Source organism: Geospiza fortis, unplaced genomic scaffold (genome assembly GCF_000277835.1).
Source record: "Geospiza fortis unplaced genomic scaffold, GeoFor_1.0 scaffold305, whole genome shotgun sequence".
In the NCBI taxonomy this organism is placed as follows: Eukaryota; Metazoa; Chordata; class Aves; order Passeriformes; family Thraupidae; genus Geospiza; species Geospiza fortis.
Genome location: NW_005054604.1, coordinates 455002 through 471331, shown reverse-complemented (window position 1 = coordinate 471331; position 16330 = coordinate 455002). Strand labels below are relative to the sequence as shown.

General features: G+C 46.6%; 1 protein-coding gene across 1 annotated transcript in view; it reads left to right on the top strand.

The window, feature by feature from the left end:
• Nucleotides 1-2050: 2050 nt before the first annotated feature.
• Nucleotides 2051-16330, top strand: part of ARHGEF12 (Rho guanine nucleotide exchange factor 12) — a 37444-nt gene continuing 23164 nt past the window's right edge. Inside the window, exons 1-17 of the mRNA XM_014310884.2 lie at nt 2051-2190; nt 3099-3148; nt 3893-3950; nt 4780-4958; nt 5577-5654; nt 5820-5939; nt 6944-7078; nt 8280-8351; nt 8965-9057; nt 10188-10298; nt 11091-11189; nt 11813-11855; nt 11977-12082; nt 13074-13211; nt 14093-14125; nt 15074-15188; nt 15880-15985. Coding sequence (XP_014166359.1) covers nt 3110-3148; nt 3893-3950; nt 4780-4958; nt 5577-5654; nt 5820-5939; nt 6944-7078; nt 8280-8351; nt 8965-9057; nt 10188-10298; nt 11091-11189; nt 11813-11855; nt 11977-12082; nt 13074-13211; nt 14093-14125; nt 15074-15188; nt 15880-15985 — 1525 coding nt within the window. The 5' untranslated portion in view covers nt 2051-2190; nt 3099-3109. The remainder of the gene's footprint in view (nt 2191-3098; nt 3149-3892; nt 3951-4779; nt 4959-5576; nt 5655-5819; nt 5940-6943; nt 7079-8279; nt 8352-8964; nt 9058-10187; nt 10299-11090; nt 11190-11812; nt 11856-11976; nt 12083-13073; nt 13212-14092; nt 14126-15073; nt 15189-15879; nt 15986-16330) is intronic.

Sequence of the window (16330 nt, the reverse complement as noted above, 5' to 3'; positions counted from 1 at the left end):
CAGTGTTATCTCCAGAAAACTTCCAGATAACTTCATTAAAATCACTGTAAAGTGTGTCTCTGTCAAGTGTGCTATCTCCTCTACCTCATTTCAGCCTTTTATATTGGATTAGGAGAAGGGTTAAGTGTCCCTTATCTGAAGAAAACAAGTGCAGGAAAAAGCAATTATGGATTAATTTCAGGTCGAGTTATCCTAATTCCAGTTGTTTCTCCATTCTGAATTTATAAGGTGGTGTTGGGTGAAATTGAAGCTTGAGGACTGAAAGAGTTTAACTTGAACAAACTTGAATTAAGTTCAGTTATCCTCTGCCAGGTCAGTTTATGTTGTGTGGGTGCTGCTTTGGCGTCAGGAGGAGGTTCATCAGTAAATCCAAGGATTATTGCATCTGGAGAAAAAGAAATCCAGAGGCAGAGCAGGCTCAGGGCTCTCCTGTGCCTTTAACCAAGGGCAGTCCCAAAGCTGGGTTTGGTGCCTTGCTCAGAGCTGTGGGGCTGGCAGGAGCTGCACAGGAGCTGCTCCTCTCAAACAGCACCAATTCCCACACCCCAGCCCTGGGCAGCATTCTTGGGAAGTGAGACTTCAAGAAGCTTTGGTCGTATAAAAGAAGGGGAGGTGCAGGAGGGAGAGGCTCCTTCCTCCCTGCTCCCTGTGCACAGGGGGTGAAAGGTGGGGGGATTTTCCTGATTTTCCTTCCCATCCACTCCCCAGCCCCGCAGAGCAGCTCTCGCCTGCTTTGTTGGCAGGAGGGGAATTCCTGGGATGTGATGGTGCTGCAGAAGCCCTGGAATATTTTTTCCACAGCTCCCACACCCATTTTCATCCGTGCCACGCTGGAGGAGGGCAGGACTGGCTGGGCAGGCAGTGTTGGCTCTTGGGGCTGCTCATTTCCATGGGCAGAGCAGTGAAAGGAGCCCTGGTGGTTTGGGAGCAGTGTGAGCCAGGGGAATGACTCCCTGCTCTGCTCCCATTCATACCTTAATGCTCATTCCAGAAAAGCCAGTCTGGCTGGGACAGCATCTTCCCAGTCCCCCCTGTTCCCTGCACACCAAACAAAACTGCTGCAGTTCTGGAGTCGGATTTCGGACAGCTCTAATTTCTTTCTGAAGGTGCCAGTGTAGGAATTTTGCCTGCTGTGCCTTTAGAAGTGGAAAAGCAAAGCAAGCTGTTAGAAATAAAGGTGATGGAAATCGCCCTGGAAAACATTTCCAGAGTTCCTGAAGTCACTTTTCAGGGTGAGGACTTCGTTTTGGGAGGATTTTTGCAGCTACTCCTAGGAAAGTGCTTGGCAAGGAATATGCCAGGGCAGCTTTGTCTTTCCCTTGTTCCATTTCCAGGGGAACAAAAGACATCCACAGCATTCCACCTGGTCCAAGTGCAGCACCTACTAAATGAATTTATCTCTGCATTTGTGTTCACATTATGCTGAGTATACCAGAAAACAAAACAAGTTGTCTTTGATGTCTCACAGCAGATTAAAGGAGGGGCACATTCAAACTCATCTCCTGGGATTTTGGCCCTGGACTGGTCTTTATTTCAGAAATCCTGTTCAGGACAGTTAAATGTGACTTGTACTTCTTCACCTCTGCTGTCCTGACTCTGTGCAACATTTCACCTGCAGCAGAAGGTGCCCCAGGAGGAGATTTTGGCTGAGAATAGGGAGAACTTTTTCCTGATCAATAAATCTGTTTTAGCCCAACCCCTCTCGTATTACTCTGAGGGATTTGTGCTTCTGTTTTAGAGCAGCCTGTAGAACCTGTGAGGTGTTCCTGAGCTATTAATGCAGACAAAAGAAATCCTGCTCATTGGTGTGGGTACTGCTGCTCTTCTTTAAAAGCTGCTTTTCCCTCAGGTTGTGTCTGATGTGCCAGAGCTGTCTGCATCTCTGTTTTGTGTAGCTGGAGCAATAAGCTTGACCTGTCTTGACATCCCTCTCCATTTCTGGACTGCCGCCCTGTTCCTGTCTCTCCTCTGTGCCGTGTTGTCCCCGTTCCTTTGAGTAATGTGTGATTATCTGAGAGGATAAGGTTTTGGACTGATGCCTGGCTTGTGTCTCTGTGTGTTGCCCTCCCTGTGGTGCCCCTGTGTCCCCAGGCCTGGTGCAGAGGTGTGTGGTGATCCAGCGGGATGAGAACGGCTTCGGGCTGACGGTCAGCGGGGACAACCCCGTCTTCGTGCAGTCTGTCAAGGAAGGTGAGAGCAGCCCCCAACCCTGCCATGGCCATCCTGGAAATGGCTCTGAGCTGCAGCAGAAAACTCCCAGACTCCTGGGAATGTCTGTGAGCTGGAGCAGAAAACTCCCAAATTCCTGCCAGGTGGGGTGGCTGCAGCTGGGGAAGGATGTGCAAGGGATGTGGCACTCCTTTCACTGTCAAGGAAGGTGAGAGCAGCCCCCAACCCTGCCATGGCCATCCTGAAAATGGCTCTGAGCTGCAGCAGAAAACTCCCAGCTTCCTGCTGCAGCTTGGGAAGGGATGTGCAAAGTCAGGGTTGAGCAGTGAGTTTATTCCTCTGAATCTTCAGCCCCTGAGAGAATGAGAGGACACAGCCCTAAGCTGTGCCAGGGGAAGTTTAGGTTGGACATCAGGGGAAAATTCTTCACTGAAAGAGGGATTGGGCACTGGAATCACCTGCCCAGGGAGGGGATGGAGTCACCATCCCTGGTGGTGTTTAAAGCAAGACTGGACGTGGCACTCGTGCTGCGGTTTAGGTGATGAGGAGGTGGCAGGTCACAGGTTGGACTTGGTGATCTCAAAGGTCTTTTCCAGCCTGGTTCATTCTGGGATCTGGGGAGTTTGGAGCTGACCTCTTTGGTCGTTCTGTGGTGATCTCAAAGGTCTTTTCCAACCTGTATCATTCTGGGATCTGGGGGGTTTGGAGCATCCCAGGGAGGAAATGACTCCATGGGACATGGTGGGATCATGTCCTGGTGTGTCCAGTGCCAGGTGAAAGCAAAACTGCTCTAGGCCCAGGGATTTTACTGAGAGAGGAAGCTTGGCTGAGTGCAGGAGTATTCTGCATGTTTTACAGAAATCATAAAACCATTTTTGCTCTAAATGATTGTACTGAAAGGGGAACTGAGTGATTTCTTTCCTCTCCAGATGGAGCAGCCATGCGGGCTGGAGTGCAGACAGGTGATAGAATTATCAAGGTAAGGACTTTGAAATGGGGAGAGAAATGGGTCCTTTGTCTTAAATGAGCTCTTTTTCTGAAAAAAAAAAAACAAAAACACATTGATATGTCTGCTGTGGTGTTTACATTAGGAATGATCCAAGCTCCAGTGTTCTGACTCTCCTCCAGATCCTCATTTCAGAATTTTATGGACAAATTCTGTATCCTGCCAGGCTCGAGTATCACAGATGCAATAAAACCAGAAATGGCAGGGAAGAGAAGGAAAGCAGAGTTGTTAATAATGATCTGTAAATAAACAGCCTGCCTGAATTGTTGTTTTCTCCCCTAACTGCTCCCACATCCATGTTCTTTTTTAGTCCCAAGCAAGTAAGAAATCAAGTCAGTGACTTAAAAGACTCTGTAAACTATTGCTGCAAAATGCTACAGCAGCTCCTGACACAGATGGAGCTAGGATTGCAACCAGGCATTGAAATTAATGAATTAAATTAGCTACCCTGTTGTTTTCCTGCCCAGGCAGAGATGGATTGCCCTTTTTTTTTGTTTGTCTGCCTGCTTGAGTTCTTTTGGTGTGCGCACAGTTTTCTTTTTGCAGAGCTCTGCTCACTGAGATAAACTGTTAGAAGGATAAATAATTTATCTGGTAATGTCTTGAAAGAGGCAGTAATGGAGATGGGGGAGAAAAAAATGCTGCTGTTCTTCTGGAATGTGTGGAATTGCTTGGAAACCAGGAGCCAAACACTGAATTTTCTCTGCTCCCTGCCAGGTGAACGGGACTCTGGTAACGCACTCGAACCATTTGGAGGTGGTCAAGCTGATCAAGTGTAAGTAAAGGCAGGTGACTCTTCTGTCACCTTGAAAGTGTGACAGGCATCATTTCACGGGCCCTGCCAAGGGTGAGGCCAATGCTGAGAGCTCAAGGAGTGTGTGACACAGGGAAGTGACATTGAAATGATTTTGGCATCCTGAATTTAAGCCGATACATTCTCCTGTAGCTTCTGCTTAAGGTAATGTTTGAATTGCCACCAAGCCTTGCCTGGGTGCTTTATTTGCACCTTAAATCCCACAGCTGGGCAGGCACTTAGTGTGATTTCTGTGTGATGCCTGCACAGCACTACAAGAAATTCCTTCCTGGTGGGTTTTCTTGTATGAGGAAGGAGATATTTCCACCTTAAATATCACAGCTGGGCAGGCACTAACTGTGCATTGCTGTGTGATGCCTGCACAGCACTACAAGAAATTCCTTCCTGGTGGATTTTCTTCTATGAGGAAGAAGATATTTCCACCTTTACCACAGCTGGGCAGGCACTTAGTGTGATTTCTGTGTGATGCCTGCACAGCTCTACAGGAAACACCTTCCTGGTGGATTTTCTGCTATGAGGAAGGAGGTGCTGGTGGTTTATTTTGTGTGTGTGCACTCAAATTTAACCTGCTGGGCTGGAAATTGGACTGCTTGCTTTTCTAAGGGCTGATTCTCATGAAAGTTTTTGGAATAGCTGAAATTCAAGCAGATTTCTGAAGCAGGCAGTGCTCTCAGGCTCAGTTTGGAGGAGGAATGGTGTGAGTTGTGTCTCCAGGGTGAGGGAAATCAGAGAAGCGTGGCAATGTCCCCGTGTGTGTGTGTGACCTGTGCCTGTCCTTGTGTCCCCACAGCGGGTTCCTATGTAGCTCTCACTGTCCAGGGGCGCCCTCCAGGGTCGCCCCAGATCCCCCTGGCGGATTCTGACGTGGACCTGGCAGCTTTTGGGCATATGTCTCCCATCATGGCATCCCCCCACTCGCCTGGCACGTCAGGGAATGCAGAAAGGATCACCAGCCCAGTGCTCATGGGGGTAAGGCTTGGAGCTCTCTTCCCAAAAGGAGAAATGGGTGGTTTTGGCCTGAATTTATTTTTTTTTCCCTTCAAATTGGCATTGGGATGTTTCCCAGTGCAGTGTTGGAAGTCCCCTGTCCTGAGTGGGGACTCAGATCATTGGAGCAGAGGATGATGAGTTTGACACTGAGCAGGAGCAGGTGGGAATGACTTTTAGCCTTTTTTTTCCCTCCACCAAGCAGAATTCTCTTCCCCTGTTCCTAAACTGCTGAGTACTCCTTGTATGGTGAAATAAGAATTTGGGAATGGGATTCCTGTTTCCTGTCTGTGGGTATTTATTCGCTTACGAAAATGCAAGTAAAAATTTGCAGTTCTATCTGAGATTTTGCAGTTCTATCTGAGATCTGAAAATTTGCAAGTAAAAATATGCAGTTCTATCTGAGGTAATAGAAAGACAGTTTTTATACTGTTATAGGTGTTCAAAATTAAGAAAGAATACATAGGATAGGGTTGGAAATTTGAATTGCTTCTCACTGGGCTTTTCAGAGCCTGTTTTTAGGAAGTGGGTGAAAAATGTGCATGTTCATTTTCCTTTTCTACCCAACAAACCCAACCTTAATCTCTTTGTGCTTCCTAGGAGGAGAATAACATTGTCCACAACCAGAAGGTGGAGATTCTGAGGAAGATGCTCCAGAAGGAGCAGGAGAGGCTGCAGGTACTGGAGTTGTGCAGGCTGGAGAGAGCTGGGGGAAGTGATGCAAAGAGGAATTGTTAATTTAATTTATTATCAGAGCTGTGTAAAACAGATTTTGTGTAGCAGCTCCTTGGGTGTGCAGATGTGCAGGTGTTCATTTAAAAGAGACAAACAATTCCTTTGCAGGTCCTGCAGGAGGAGTACAGCCGGACTCCCTCCACCCGCCTGCTCAAGGAGATCCAGGAGGCAAAGAAACACATTCCTCAGCTGCAGGAGCAGCTCTCCAAGGCCACGGGCTGCACTCAGGTAACTCGGGCTCAGCCTGCTCTGGGGCGTGCTCCCAGGCACAATCCAGGGGGTTCATGGTGCTCGGGTGATGCCTCAGGTTTTAGGTTTTATAATTTTCACATTCTGTGCTGCTTCAGTGTGTGGGTCTGAGCTTTACATTAGGAGATGCTGAGCTCTGTGCACAGAGCTGGGAGACAAAACAATTCCTGCTCCAGCTGGGCACCAAGGACAAATGATCCAAATCTCAGCCCCAGAGCACAAACACCGTGGGCTGGAGAGAGAAAAACAAGCAGGGTGGGACTGCCTGGGCTGAAGCTGGAATGGGACAATGAACTGCAAGGTGCAAATGGAGCAGAACTGATCCCAGGGAGAGATCTCGGGAGCGGTCGGGGACTTTGGGACCATTTTGGGTCATCTTGGGTTCATTTTGGGACCATTTGGGTTCATCTTGGGTGCAGCCCTGGCTGGGCTCTTGTGCTGCCCAAGGTGCATGCATTGAGGAGATGCTTTTAATAAATCCCTGCTTTATTCTTTACCTCTGCCCAGCCTCTGCTCTAGCTCAGCCTGCACAAGGCATCCTGGGCAAGCTGCAGTTGCTGGGACAGGCAGGCTGTTCCCTCTGCAGCTGGGATTTGAAGTTGGCACTGTCATCTTAATCAGGATGTGGAGTGCATTTTGCACTGGGCTCTCAGCTCTGAAAAACCTGCTTTGAAGAACAAGTGCAAGCAATGATGTGTTTATTATCTGTCAGTGCAACTTAAAATACACCCATGAAGTCATTCTTGGAAGCTTTAAACAATTTTGTTTTCACTTTTGAAAAAAAAATAATTAGGCTGTGTCATTTTTCCCTTTTCCCCTGTGTTAACAGTGCAGAAAATTTGGTGTGGTTGTTTTCTCTTAGAAAAGCACTGCAGCCTTTTCTAGATAAATTAAGGGTTTATGAGTAATGTGAGCTGCCTGGGTTTTGAAGGAGTTGATTTTTAAAGATGATCTCTTGAAATATTCTGCTTTCATCTTTGCAGGATGGAGTCCTGTCCTCCAGGTCTGTGTCAGAGTCGCTGCAGATCAGCGAGGGGGAGGCAGAGAGTGGGGACAGTGGCAGCAAACTGGATTTCAGTGGTGACAGCCCCTCCAGACCCAACAGTGACATTGCTGATGTGAGTCTGAAAAGATTTTCATAGGGAAAAAAATTTCCCTGTTCTATTGGATTGGTGTTAGAGACTGGGAGAGAGTAAATCTGGGGGTTTTATCCAGGATTAGATTGTCCTGGCATTAATCCCTGTAACCAGACAAAGATGGATGCCAGCATGTTTCTCTAAACTCATTTGCCAATTAGAGCATCTTTGAAGGGAATATTCCAACTGCAGCACTGTGACTCAGATCCAGGCAAGCTTGCCCTGAGAGTGGGAAAGATCCTTCCCTCTACCAAATCAGCTTCAGTTCCTGCCTCCAGCCAAGGCTCCTGGTGTGTTCACTCATGAGTTATCAATCTGTGTGCTCTCCCTTGGTGCCTAATCCTTAATTAAGTCACTCTCTGATTAGTGCAGGGGAATTGAGAATCTCTGCTTGGATTTGGCCTAAGTTTGTTGATTAACTTAAGGATGTGGGAGCCAAATCTGTCCCAGCAGTTGGAAGTGAAAGGGAGGTGGGTGAGATGGAGGCACCCACAGCTCTGTTTTGAAACATTGCAAATCTGACCAGATCCCAGTCAGTGTTTGTGTTTAATGAATGCAACAACAAAATTCATAATTATCTTCCTAATAATCATCATGCTGTCAGTTTTGGGGATGGAATTTGATCAGTGCAGGTGATTGGCACACCAAACATTCCAGCTTTTCCGTCCAGCTCTGAGAAAATTAAGGATCAGGGGTGGAAGAAACCTTCGGAAGTGGAAAGAGCTTTGCAGATGGGAAAGAGCCAGGCTGGAAAGCAGCAGTCTGAGCAGTGGCCTGGCTGGAAAAACCTTTGGGTTTTTCCAAAAAAAGATGAGCCAGCAGCACGTGGGTTTTGCAAGTAAGGCTCTGCTGGGCTTCCTGAGCAAGAGGATTCCTGCCAGATGGGAGAAGAGAGATGAACTGTGAGAAAAGGTGGAGAGAGCAAGGAAAAAGCCAAGGGCTGGAGATTTTACAGCTCTGCTGTCACCAGATTTCTGACCCAAACTTCTGCATTCACTCGAGTTTTGGGGTTTTTTGTTTTACTGTGCATGTAGGACACAGATTTTCCTCTGGTTTTTCACACCTCCTTTTCCTGTGAGAAAGGAGAAGTTTTTGGCTGTTGTGGCCGCCAAAGTGCCCAGTGCAGTTCTCCCTTCCCTGGATCTGCTGGTACTTACCAGAACTGAACTTCCCTCTTTCCCAGAGCCCTCGCAGTGGCCTGAAGGAGAGAATTTATCCAGATGAGAGCCCAGAAAAGGCTGAGCTTCAAGACACTGTGAGTACAAAACATCAGATGTCACAACAGCATCTCCTCTAAAGGTCCCATTAAAATCTTGCTGCTTTCCCCCACTTTCTAAATGGAGCATGCCTGAACTTTGCTTTAGAAAATAAAATGCAATTAAAGTGGTGCAGGGAAAGTTAATTAGCTGAGTAAATGTTTATGGAGCTTAAGAGCAGGCCATTTAGAGGTGACAGATACCTGATCAGCAGTGAAACAGCTGGGCCTGCAACAAGGAGAGCAGCTGCACTTTTTATCCTTGAGTCCAGCCCTTTTTTTTAGGATATTCACTCATTTGGGGGCTCCCATTTCCAGCAGGGCTGAAGGGCAGAGCTGTCTGAACACATCATCATCCTTGGCATGACTCCTGGGTTCTCCTTGCCCTCCTCCCAAAGCCACATTTCCCCTCTGTGCAGGGATGGCACTGGGCACGTGCCAGGTGTGCTCCTGCCTGCAGCTGTTTTGATGCACCTGATTGGATGTTTGGGAATGTTTGGATGCTGGGAGGGGCATCCAAGGTGGAGTTTTTGAAGAGTTACAATGATCAGAGCATCTCCAGCTTTCCCTGTGAGGGACAATGTCAAGGTTTTGCATTTCTCCTTCTCTTCAGGACTCCCAGTGCAGCGTGGGCAGTCCCCTGTCCCGAGTGGGGACTCAGATCATCGGAGCAGAGGATGATGATTTTGACACTGAGCAGGAGCAGGTGAGTCTTGTGGCTTTTGCTGCTCACAGTGACCCCAAGATGTGTTAAAAGTCTCTTTTCCCAGCCCAGCAGCCAAAGAAGGAGTCAGAGCTCTTCATTTCTCATTCTCAAGGTTGTTTATTGTTTCTTATCTATAAAATTCTTTCTCCTGTCCAGCCGAGGTGCATCCAACAGGACAGTTCCAGGCACTCTGCCTGCCCCAGGGCTGTGTTATCTTTTTATACTAAAAACTCCATGTGCAATATTTACAATTACTTCCCAACACCCATCACCTATGTCAGACACTGAGCTTCTACTCTAAACCAATCCCAAAGTGCCACCATCACAGCAGAAGATGGAGGCCAAGAAGAAGAAGAAGAAAGGCTGGACACGCCCAGATTCCTCCATCTTGCCCCCTGAACCCCCATTCCAGTAACCCCAAAATTCTATTTTTCACCCCATGACAAACTGATTATTATTCTGCTTAGAGTTCCGTGGCTTGCAGATCCTCATATAAGGTTGGTCATTTTTTCCATGGATCATAATCAAAGGCACAGGGGTCTGGGGCTCTGTGCCAGGGTCTCTTGAGTTCCCTGGCAGGGGTCCTGGCACTCCAGGACAGCCAGAGGGATGTCCTGAATTCCAGCAGGTGGGAATGACTTTTAGCCTTTTTTCCCTCCACCAACCAGAATTCTCCTCCCCTGTTCCTAAACTGTTGAGTACTCCTTGTATGGTGAAATAAGAATTTGGGAATTCCTGTTGTTGCTGATCTTTCCAAATAGAAATATTTGGGGAATTTATGAGAATATCCATCTTTGAGTCTGTTATTTTTCTTTCTTCTCCAAACCTTAATTCATTATTTTTAAACTTATATATAATGAATTAAATTATAAAATTAAATGTTATACTTTTATAACTAATTTTAAATTTATTTATTTATATACAATTAATTAAATTATAAAATTAAATTTTATCATTTTATAACTAATTTTAAATTTATTTATTTATCATTTATTTCACGTTCTTTAGTTTTCCTTAAATCCCGAATTCTTCTCACAGCAGCACAGCTACCACACGCTCACTCTGCTTTATTTTAGCTGTCCTTTCTCCTATTCCTGAATAATTCAGATGTAATTCCCTGTGCCCTGCAGATCAATGGGCAGTGCAGCTGCTTCCAGAACATCGAGCTCCTGAAATCCCGCCCGGCTCACCTGGCTGTGCTCCTGCACCACGTGGTGTCCCAGTTTGATCCTGCAGCGCTGGTGAGAAGCTCTGGAATTGTTTCCCCGGCTCACATTTGGGGATCTTCACCTGAATTTACCAGATCTTGTGCAGCACTCCCTGCAAGGAGGGAAATGCAGACTCTGTGTGGGCCTGGGGGTGAAAAATCCTCATTTATCTCCTCAGATAAAGGGAGAAACACAAAAAAATAACTGTTCCCTTTATGTTTGGCTGCTTACAAATAATTATTTATCTCCGGAAAGCCTCTCATTCCCAAGGTGTAGGATCCCAAGGTGTAGGATCTCATCCCCAAGGTGTGGGATCAGGTGTCCACAGCGAAGCTTTGCCCTCTCTGTGCTCCTCTCCCAGCCCCTTCCCTCTCAGGTAAAGGGAAAAACACAAAAATAATTGTTTCCTTTACGTTTGGCTGCTTACAAATAATTATTCATCTTCACAAATCCTCTCATTCCACCCCAAGGTGTGGGATCAGCTGTCTACAGGGAAGCTTTGCCCTCTCTGTGCTCCTCTTCCAGCCCCTGCCCTTTCAGATAAAGGGAGAAACACAAAAATAACGATTTTCTTTACATTTGGCTGCTTGCAAAGAATTATTTATCTCCTGAAAGTCTCTCATTCCACCCCAAGGTGTGGGATCAGCTGTCTACAGAGAAACCTTGCCCTCTCCCAGCCCCTTCCCTCTCCCCCATTTCCAGGGCACCTCCCTGAGGAGCTGGGAAAGGTTTCAACCCAGCGCTGCTGAATTCCTTCAAACACTGGAAAGGAATTTGGAGTTTTCATGGTTTTCACCTCATTTCTTGCCCTCCTGTTCCCCACAGCTGTGCTACCTTTACACAGACCTGTACAAACAGACCAACTCCAAAGAGACCCGGCGTGTTTTCCTGGAGTTTTACCAGTTTTTCCTGGACAGAGCTGCAGTAGGTTCCTCTTCTTTTCCTCATTTTTACACATCCAGCGAGTTGACTTCGAGCTTTCTCCACTCACCTGAGCTGTGAAAAACCAAGGGGGTTAAAGCCCTCCAAAAGAAACAGTTTTAAAAATCAAAATCAGAGTAATGTTTAATAAATAACTCCATAAAATGCAAAAATGTAATAAAAATTTGAAGTATTTTTGTTGAAATGTTACCAGGGAATGAATGGCCTCAGGTGCCTGGTAACAAAGTAAATCCCAGGGGATTTGTTGTTGGTAGGAGAAATAATTTAATTCAGCGAGTTCTGGCTCTTCTGTGTTGCTTTTTTAGTTAATAATTGCTGTGGGTATTGATGTGGCTGTTCCAAGGATTGGGAAATTTTATGTCTCTGTTGGAAAGCTGAGAAAATTCTTTGCTGTCATGAATTAAACTCCAAGAAACTGCAGCAGAGCTTTATGTACATGTTCATCTTAAATAATCCTGTGAAAATGTATTCATGGGAGTCTGCCCTTTTCAAACCAGCAGATTGGATGATTTTGGCTTTTGAGGGAATTTCTCGGAGTGATTTGTGTGTTTTATTGGCGTGTTGGTTTCTCTGTGGGTTCTCCCATCCTTTCTTTCCTTTTGCAGAACCTGAAAGTCCCAGTTCCAGAGGAAATCTCCTTGGAATTAGGTAGGGTGGGAGTGAAGGGCAGAGGGTGGGTTAATTCATTAATTAATGACTTTATTGAAGTCATTTATTGAAGGTGGGGGCCGTTCCCAGAGGAATAATTGGTGAATTTTCTGCCTCCCAGACAGGAGGAGGCCAGAGCTCCTCCCTGAAGAGCTGCACCGCCAGTTCATCCAAACCATGCAGGATAAAGTGTGTCCAGAGGTCCAGAGGAACCTGGAAGATTTCAGGTACCAAAAGCTCTCTGTGGAGTTTCCTTTTCATTCATATTTGATTTCAGTCAGTGTTCCAGCCCAGGGAAAGCTGAGGGAGCTATAATTCCTCTTGGATTGAATAAGAACATACCAGGAATACACCCTGTGGCCAATCCTTAAATCAAGTCATCAGTTGCAATCCTAGAGCTTGGATCCTTCATTCCTGGAAGCTGTGTGAGGAAATGTCAGAGTATTTTTTCTTAGGTTTTGTTGTACAAGTCTCTCTTCCTGATTGTGTTTATAATCAGCTTATATATTTTTTTTTCCTGTCCCTGTTTTCCTTTGGGCAGGGAATAATCCCCCTTCCTAGAGCACAAGCTGGGCCAAGGGAAATTTAGGTTGGATATTAGGAAAAAGTTTTTTCCTGAAAGGGTCTTTACCCTAGAGGGTGGTCTGCCTGTGGAGATGGTGGAGGTGCCCAAAGTGGTGGAGTCCCCATCCCTGGGTGTGTTTAACAAAGCCTGGATGTGGCACTGGGTGCCAGGGTTTAGGTGAGGTGCTGAGGCTGGGTTGGATTTGATGATCTTTGAGGTCTCTTCCAACCCAGTGATTCTGTGAAATCGGGGAATTCTGTGAATTTGGGGGAATTTTGGGACTTCTCAGGGACCAGGGAGGTGGTGCAGTCCCCATCCCTGGGTGTGTTTAACAAAGCCTGGATGTGGCACTGGGTGCCAGGGTTGAGTTGAGGTGTTGGGGCTGGGTTGGACTCAATGATCTTGAAGGTCTCTTCCAACCTGGTCATTCTGTGATTCTGTGAGTTAATTCTGTAATTCTGTGAGCTCTCACAGGCATGGAGTAGAAGTTGATAATGAATTTGCTTTTTCCTGTGGAGTGCTAAGAGCTCCATGCCAAGCTCAGCGATGAATTCTTCATACCTAAAAACCTCACAAAACGCCCCCAAAACCCCTCTGTGACACACCCTGAGTAATTCCCAGCTGCAGGTGATGCTCCCTGTGCCCTCTTGCAGGCAGAAGAGGAGCATGGGGCTGACCCTGGCCGAGGGAGAGCTGAGCAGGCTGGACGCAGAGCGGCTCCGCGACCGCAACGCCGTGGAGAAGGAGAGGAGCTGTGCAGAGCAGATCCTGGCCAAAATCGAGGAGGTCCTGTAAGTGACACCAAACAGGACAATGGGGGGAAGAAAATAACCTTAAAGGTGCTGGGAAAAGCGGGATGGAGGAACTGGGGAGTGGGGTTTGGTGTCACTGGGTGTAGTTGCTGTCCCTGTGTGTTTGTTGGGGTGGTGGCAGCCGGGGAAGGGAAGGGAAGGGAAGGGAAGGGAAGGGAAGGGAAGGGAAGGGAAGGGAAGGGAAGGGATGGGTAGGGAAGGGGAGGCTCAGGAGGGGTAGGAAGGCTCAGGAGGGAAGGGAAGGGGAGGCTCAGGATGGAATGGAATGGATCAGGAGGGAAGGGAAGGCTCAGTAGGGAAGGGGAGGCTCAGGAGGGGTAGGAAGGCTCAGGAGGGAAGGGAAGGGGAGGCTCAGGATGGAATGGAAGGCTCAGGAGGGAAGGGGAGGCTCAGGAGGGATGAGGAGGCTCAGGAGGGGAAGAGTAGACTGAGGAGGGAAGGGAAGAGGAGGCTCAGGATGCAATGGAAAGCTCAGGAAGGAAGGGAAGGCTCAGGAGGGATGGGAAGGTTAAGGAGGGAAGGGGAGGCTCAGGAGGGAATGGAAGGCTCTTCTGTCCAGGAGGCTGCTGTGAAATATTACAGGCAATGCTGCCATTGTCAGCCTGTGCATTATTAGATCAGAGCCCTTTTCCTGCAGAAACAACAGCTTCACAACCCATTTTCTCCTTCTTAATGTGGGCTGAATCCAATTTCCACAGCTGAACCTTCACTTTTGATTCCTGATTTTATTTTTTTTCCCCCTGCTGGGACTGCTGAACATTCTAAAGGACACTTCAACACAACTACTGATGCTCTGGGTGGATGGGACCGGGTGTTAATTGAGTTTTGAGCTTCATTTTAAAACCCTTTCTTGTTTTTAGGATGACATCTCAGCCTCTGGAGGAAGACAAGAGGTAATGGGAGCTGGGGAGCTCGGGCTGTGTGTGCAGATGGAACACGACAGCCCTCTCCCGGCTGTTCTCCAAACTCCTGAACCCCCTGGCACAAATCATTGCAATTCAGAGCACCAGCCTCTTCTTTGCTGATGTTTGCTGCCTGTGCTTCACATCTTAAAAATTACCGTCCCTCAGAGTTTGTGTTTATTTTTGTTTTGTGTTGTAACTGCCTCCATCTGCTCTAACATTTATTTTCTGTGTGTGCCTTGTCCTGTTCAGTTTTTATCTGAGCAGCTTTTCCTCCTTTTTGCAGTCACCTTTTACTGCTGCTTATTTCTACCACAACTCAAAGCTATAATGTGACATCAAATATGGTTTTAGTGTAGAATTTTAGGACCTCCTGTGTAATCCTCAAAATTGTATTTTCACCTCCTGGGCTTTTGGGCCTTCTATCATGGAATGATTTGGTTTGGGAGGGACCTTAAAGATTAATTAATTCCAACCTCAGCCATGGGTAGGGACGACTTCCACTATCCCAGGTGCTCCAACCTGGCCTTGGGCACTTCCAGGGATCCAGGGGCAGCCACAGCTGCTCTGGGCACCTTGTGCTAGAGCCTTCCTATTCATATATTCCATCTTTATTTACTCCATAATTAAAAAAAATTAAAAACTAAATAAACCAATAAATGATAATAATAAGAAGAAGAATAATAAGAAGAATAAGAATAAGAAATAATAATAATAAATAATAAAAAACCACAAATGTTAAATTAAAAAATTATAAATTCTGCTGTTGGCTGAGCCTTCCCATTATCTGTGGGAATTTATTTCCCTTCATTTCATCACTTTAATATAAAAATGAACTTCTCAACAGAACCTTGGCGCTTGACCTTAATTGTATTGACTCAGTGTATTTTCCCAGTATTTTCCTTTTAAAGCTCCCTGGTTTTTTTCTGTGTTTGGCAGCTCCACGATGCAATATGTGATCCTCACCTACATGAAACACCTGGGAGTGAAAGTGAAGGAGCCTCGGAACCTGGAGCAGAAGCGGGGCAGGATTGGGTTCCTGCCAAAGATCAAGGTACTGCTGCCATGGCCACAGAGGATTTGTGTGCAAGTCAAACCCCAGTTCTGCAGGAAAAAATGTAAAAGTGGGTGTGATTTTTGTGTTTCAAGAGGATTTGGGATTGCTGAGCTGCACAGCAAACCTAAGAGCTGAAATTGGGTTCTGCATCTGTTGGTAGAGGAGTGAGTTGGAAATAATTGGAATTATTTGCTTTATCTCTTCCCCTGAATTCACTTTGTTTTTGGCTGTTATTAAAACTTTGGGTGAGGAATATTTCATAGAACACAACCTTGAACAACAGGAGGATCTCATTAAAGCTGTTGCCTTGTTTACTTCAGTTTTTCCTGGAGAAATTTACCCAAACCCTCCTGGTTTGTGATGCAGGAGAGCTCTTCTCCCTGCCACCCCCACTTTTCCAGTTACATAATGAATGTTTCCACCAAAACTTCATCCCTGTGGGTGTGATCCCTTGTCTCCCACAGCATGGGGGTGTATCTGGTCACAGTAGCTGCTTATTTTCATCAGCATTTCAGCTTCCTTTGAAATACTAAGAGAGTTTCAAGCAGTTCTGCACTAACCAAAAAGGTGAAACAGTGTGAAACCCTTTTGAAGCTTTTTGTCCTCTCCCTTAAAGAACTAATTAAAATCTCAGTAAACAGCTGGATTTGAAGCAGTGAGTGATGAGTTTGATTTTCTTTCTCTGCAGCAAAGCATCAAGAAGGAGAAAGAAGGAGAGGAGAAAGGGAAGAGGAGAGGCTTCCCCAACATTCTGGGTCCCCCAAGGAGACCGAGCCGACACGACAGCAGTGCAAGTATGTCAGCCCAGGACCCCCTGTGCCCTGAGAGCCACAGAAAATCAAAAATCCCTGCCAGGAACACCCCCATAACCCCCCCTAAACCTCATTCCACCCATCGTGCCTCACCCAATCCCGGTCCTCACAATTTGGACCCAGCTTCTCTCAATTCCCTTCCAGCCCTGTCTCACCCTGAGGGGCTGTGGGATTGAATTTTGGGCTGGGATTGAGGCATTTTGGGGTGGGATTGAGGCATTTTCGGGTGGGATTGAGGCATTTTCGGGTAGGATTGAGTGATTTTCAGTAGGATTGAGTGATTTTCAGTAAGATCAGGTGATTTTCAGTAAAATTGAATGATTTTCA